Here is a 5,879-nt window from a genome sequence, read left to right as displayed (position 1 = left end):
CCTCGTATATACCTACCTACCTTCATTTACGAATTCACACTACCATGGTCAATCTGCTGGCTCTCGCCATTGCCGCCGCCACGGCGGTCGCCCAACATGAAATCGTTAACGGCACAGAAACTCCCATTGGCAAGTACACGTACGTGACTGGTCTTCGCGTGGGTGCGTCTGGCGCGTCCGGGTGTGGCGCGTCGTTGGTGGCTCCTAAGATCTTGGTCACCGCTGCCCACTGCGCCGCGTCGGCATATATCTACGTCGCGTCGATCGGGTCGCACTACCAGAAGGGCACCCAAGACGGCGAGCGCATTAGGATCGTCAAGCGCACGACGCACCCTAAGTACAACAAGACCAACTTTGACTTCGACTTCGCCGTGTACGAATTGGAAACTCCGTCTACGTATCCCCCGGTCAAGATCAACTGGTCCCAAGACGCGACCGTTGCCCCTGGTCAAGTCGCGATGGTGCGTGGGTGGGGCGCCACCTCGGCCGGCGGCAACTCGTCCGCCGTCATGCTCGAGGCCGACGTCGCGATCTGGTCCAATGCCGACTGCCAGAAGGCCCTCACGTCCCGCTACACGATCTTCCCCTCCATGATGTGTGCCGGCGGTGGCTTCAAGGACACCTGCCAAGGGGACTCTGGAGGTCCGTTGGTTGTCAACACGAACGGCGAAGATTACCTCGTTGGCGTCACGAGCTGGGGCATCGGATGCGCTCGCCCCGGCAATCCTGGTGTGTACGCTCGTATTTCGGAAGCCCGCGACTTCATCGAACCTTTCATGACGACACCGCCGCCGACCACCGCCATTGCGACGCCAGCTCCTACCACGACCAAGCCAGCCTGTTAAATAAATATACAGCGTGCATGGTCGAATCAGAGTTGGCGATTCCCGTCTTTGTGTAAGCTAGTTGTATGAAATATTCGAAAACACGTTCCACCGAAACTTGGCCTTCGATTGACGTCGAACGCAGCACTGTAAGGTTGGGGGGCTGCCGAGTTTGATGCACTGCCAAAGTCATGCGAAACCTCAGTCGCGGCGCACGGGAGTCACTCTTCACCCACGTCTTGTCGAACCTCTACAAGACACTGGTCCGGTTCATTCTAGCATGATCTGCCAGAACATGTACTTCGCCAAAATGTTACTGTTCGGTCAGTGACTGCGCCATTGCCATAGTACTCCAGAATATTTGTTTCCACCCGCAATAGGTCGACCCCTCAGAAAAAGCAATTCTACATCACGAAGAGTGTTCTTGGGCAAGATTGAAATCTGTCGAAGCAAAGCCAGCCCTTCGGCAAGCTGAGAGTATACTGCGGCAAACCCATACTAGACTGAGCCAGTATCCGTGCGCAAAGACTTAGCGCTCAACAATCTCGACGTGTTTTGTAGTATGCAAGTGGACCAGGCGACTTTGACGACCTGTATCACTTCACCGAGGTGCTACTGACTGCACAGTTGGTCAATTCTCACTGCAAGGGGGTAGTCGCCAAACTGTGAATGATGGGGGATAACCTGGACAATGAATTGTGCTGCCAAAATGTGAGCGCACTGAACAAAACTTCTCCTTTGAGAAAATACGTATTCAAATTTGATGCCGGGGTATTCAGGACTACATCCTCCGGAGTACTCAGCATGAGCTACAATCCATTTTTCGCCGTGGAGACATTGCCGAACGACCAGCATGTCGTCAACGACGCGCTCCATTTCATCGCCACCACGATAGAGAAATGGGAAACACTATTGGACGTCGGTAAGAAGTGCGCCATGGCACAAATCGCAGTCAACAGGATGAACACAAGATTTGTCCCTGTCACCCGGCGAGTGGGTCGAAATCCAGTCGCCATCGTCGATGCACACCACCGTCGATCCTGTTTGCCCCCCACGATAACGTTGCCGTGGGCGTGTTGAAGAGACTTGGAACTAGATTGGGACAAAACTCACGTCACCAACGGGTCCTGAATGCAATGGACTCCTGACGAGTGTTCGAGACCGAATGCTCGACAACTTGATTCATCGACAACGAAAGATCTTGCAGGGCTTGTGTGATGAGTCGATTTTCACAAGGACTGTCTCGAAGGATGTGGGGTGTTTCGAGTGCGCTTGTGGCCATCGTTGCAGGTACAGGCAAATGGAAACTTTTGTTTCATGCCGGATGGGATTCTACAGCACGCGAAAGCAACCTTTCCCCGTTTTCACAATGTGCTTCCTTCGCTGTGCCATGAAGAGATTCATGTCTCAATCGGACAACGATCTTTGACGTGTGACGAACTGCAAGTAGGTGGGAGCAAGTCATTTATCGGACGACTCGCAGATTTTTGCGCTCTCTCTCAATTGAAGCCATTTTGCTCGACGATTGCCCGGCGACAAGATAGAACTTTGATCCATCCATTCGATCACTTTACGATTCCAATGGACACGGATTCGACCATGTTGAAACGTCGTCGGATTTACGGTGTTTGATTGGACATCTCATGATCTTGAACCGACACGCAAATTTTGGTTCATCTCGCTCGTGCCTGAATGCCTCGTTGGCGCTCATATCTGAATAGGGCGGCTCTCACGATGAGCCTCCAACTGAACTCGGCCACCGCCCTCGGCGAGAATGGCAGGAGGTGCATCTGGCTGGGTTTAATTCCCAACCAGGCATCACCTTCTGTGTGCAGTGCCACGCTCGTCGCCTCCACATGACTGCTTACTCTGGAGGAGTGTGTCCAAAAACTTCCAAGTGGGCTGCTATCGGCGCCAAATGTGGACTGGGTGATGATGAAACGGAGAAAATTTCAGTTATCCGATACGTGGTGCATCCACTCCGACCACCAACTCGAGCTACAGTCATATCTGCTAAGCTGGAGCTACAAACCGCCAGCAGGTACACTCCCGTCATAATCTCTTGGAACGAAACCATGCCTAAAAACACTGTGGATCCTCTGATTCGATGTCGCGTACACGAACAAGAGCCTCGTGGAAACAGTGTGGTGCTATGAACACTGCGACAAATTCTATTTCGACCACCAAGAGTATGGTCATACGCTCAACACTCTCATGCAATGCATTCACGGCAACCAGTGCCACCATGACCATGGAAGCGATGTTATGTTTGGTTCTAACAGCAATAGTCAAATAATCTGGAGGCTGCAACGCCTTACCATAAGTCTACATTCGAATCGACGTAGCTAAGGATTTCATACAATCCGTCATCAAACCTCCAGAACCCACGCCGACTTTTCAACTCGCATACACACCCAACGATACCACCAGCAGTCCTTCAGGTCCATCCAAAACGAATCCAAAACAACCTGTACATATTGTTCGGACTCCTGTCCCAACCAGCTGGACACCTGCACCCTCCAGTCCGGCACCGACTGGCTCGACTGCCTCCACGACGGCCAGACAGGACCGTCGACCACCAGCATCGCAACGCGGTATGCCGTCCCAACGATCTACACAAGACCACATAACACATTACAATGCAGGCTTTGTGCCTGGCGTCACTCAACAGATGTCATATACGGTCACAAGCAAGACGGAGCTCTATTGCTGCGGTGCATTGCTCACACCATACTGCCTTGGCCAAGACGAAGGAGATCCATCGATCTCGCTCTTACAGCTTGTCGGACAATTCCACTTTGTACCTCCAACGCCTAATATGGCCGACAATTTGCGCCAGTCAATCAAAACGCTGCTCAAGCACTACTTCACCCAGCCAACGAAAAACTACCTGATATCCCTGGTCAAATGCACGTTCAAGAAGGACTATTGTTCAAAGAAGTCAACCAACCTGATGTCTCTTGGCACACCTTCGAGGTAGTGATGGCGGCGCCGTTTGGGTGCCCCAGAACCTGGTCTTTGCGGTGCAGTTGTTTGGGGTTGTTGGCCTGTATATCGCGATGGGGTCGACGTTTTGGTGTAGTTGAGACATGCGTTCGATTGTTGGGTCGTTGTGACCTCTTATTGAGCATGACATCTAAAAGCAAGAGACATTTACGGGTGATTTGGTTTATTCTTGAAAAGGATAAATAATTGCGACAATACCGCAATGGCTTGGACATATTGCCTTTAGAGTTGTGCCCTCGTTTGGAAAAACAGGGTTCGTTGCCGACGAATTGTTGAAATGTTATGGTAAATAGCTGCATACGTCACTGTTCCTTCCCTTCAACACGCTTAAAGGGGAGCAATTTTCGAGTACAATTCGCAGCATTCACCGGTATTCTGAAGCCAATGCAACGTGACGTGGTTGAGACTACAGAGGAACGTGATTCTGGTATGTTTTTAGATTTCATGTTCAAGAAAAGGTCACAGGGACGCAATAATCGAACTATACCAAAACGTCGACCCATAGTGAGATACAGGCCGACAACCCCAAGCAACTGCACAGCATCAACCAGGATTAACCAGGCTCTGGAGCATCCAAACGGCGTCGCTACCCTCGAAACGTACCAAGATGCTGCATTGATTAATGCCTGTGAACAAGAGTCACTTTTGAATTCGCATTCAACTCCTCTCGACTCCAATGAAGTTGTTTGTTGCCCTCGTCGCTGCGTCCGCTGCCGCCTCCAAGCAGTCCGTGATCACCCTCTCGGCGGACGAGCGGTCCGTGCTCCGCGCCGAGCTCGCCGCGTGGCGCAAAGAGTTTGAGCCTGCCGCCGCGGCGCAGGGCGTGTTGCCCGAAGCCATCATGAGCATGTCCCCTCAAGACGCCGAAGAGGACGCTCTCCAGCGGTTCTACGACAACAAGCTCGCGATCGAAGAGGCTAGCCGCAACAACCCCGATGCCACGTTTGACGACAAGAACCCGTTCGCACTCATGACGCAAGATGAGTTTAAAAAGTTCGTGGAGGGTGTGTCCCTTCAGGAAAGCCGCAATGCATTCCGCTCGGTCCCCGTGGCCAACTTGAACGTGAGCAACGTCAAGGCGGCGTCGATGGACTGGACTACCGATACGTGCATCGGTCCTGTGCGCGACCAAGGTCGTTGCAGGTCGTGCTGGGCATTTGCGGCCGTGGGTGCCGCCGAGATGGCGCACTGCCTCGTGACGGGAGAAAGCCTCGACCTGTCCGAGCAGCAAGTCACGAGTTGCTCCACCGAGAGTGGCAGCGCGGGCTGCAATGGCGGGTGGACGCACGCTGGCTTGACGTACGCGTCGACTACTGGGCTCTGCTTGGAGAGCGACTACCCATACACGTCGGGCAGCACGAGACAAACCGGCACGTGCGACAGCAACTCGTGCACCAAGAAGAAGCTCCGCATCGGCGCGACGGTCCGCACGTCGAGCGAGGCGGAGCTGGACACGGCGCTCAACACGCAGCCTGTGGCGGTAACAGTTGAAGCGGGCAACATCGTTTGGAAAAATTACCGCAGGGGTGTGATCAGTCAATGCCCTGGGTCGTACTCGGACCACGCCGTCGTCGCCGTGGGCTATGACGAGGAGTCCTACAAGCTCCGCAACTCTTGGGGCGCCAACTGGGGCGATGCTGGCTACATCCGGCTCAAGCGCGGCGTGTACGGCAGAGGCACGTGCAATATCGCCGAAGACATCATATTCCCCAATATCGATGGCGTCACGCCCACCAACTCGCCGTCCACCACGACCAACCCTACCCCGACGCCTCCTCGTCCTGAAGCGTGCGGTGACTGCACTGGATGTTTCTATCCTTCCACGAACGAGTGTTTGTCCGCCGATCACAACAAGGAATACTGCGACAAAAACAGTGGTGCATACGGCATGGTTTGGTGTGTTGACAAGCCAACTCCAACTACCACGCCCTCCCCGGCGACCCCTCGTCCTGAAGTGTGCGGCAACTGCTCTGGGTGTTTCTATCCATCCGCGAACCAGTGTTTGTCGGCCGTTTACAGCAGAGACTACTGCGACAGCAAAAGTGCTAA

General features: G+C 53.5%; 2 protein-coding genes across 2 annotated transcripts; both read left to right on the top strand.

Annotated features, from left to right (window-relative positions):
- Positions 1-937, top strand: H310_13502 (hypothetical protein). The gene has a single exon (XM_008881023.1). The coding sequence runs from the start codon at positions 45-47 to the stop codon at positions 843-845; it is 801 nt and encodes a 266-aa protein (XP_008879245.1). The 5' UTR covers positions 1-44; the 3' UTR covers positions 846-937.
- Positions 938-4,506: 3,569 nt separating this feature from the next.
- H310_13501 (hypothetical protein) lies at positions 4,507-5,879 on the top strand (the record flags this gene model as incomplete). Its single annotated transcript, XM_008881022.1, has 2 exons — positions 4,507-5,726; positions 5,786-5,879. 2 exons carry the CDS (start codon positions 4,507-4,509, stop codon positions 5,877-5,879), a joined length of 1,314 nt encoding a protein of 437 aa, XP_008879244.1.

The sequence above is a fragment of the Aphanomyces invadans genome, assembly GCF_000520115.1.
Source record: "Aphanomyces invadans strain NJM9701 unplaced genomic scaffold supercont1.52, whole genome shotgun sequence".
In the NCBI taxonomy this organism is placed as follows: Eukaryota; Oomycota; class Saprolegniomycetes; order Saprolegniales; family Verrucalvaceae; genus Aphanomyces; species Aphanomyces invadans.
This window is presented reverse-complemented; position numbering and strand designations above follow the sequence as displayed.

Coding starts and splice junctions, on each gene's coding strand:
- H310_13502 (XM_008881023.1), top strand. CDS start 45: ATGGTCAATCTGCTGGCTCTCGCCATTGCCGCCGCCACGGCGGTCGCC.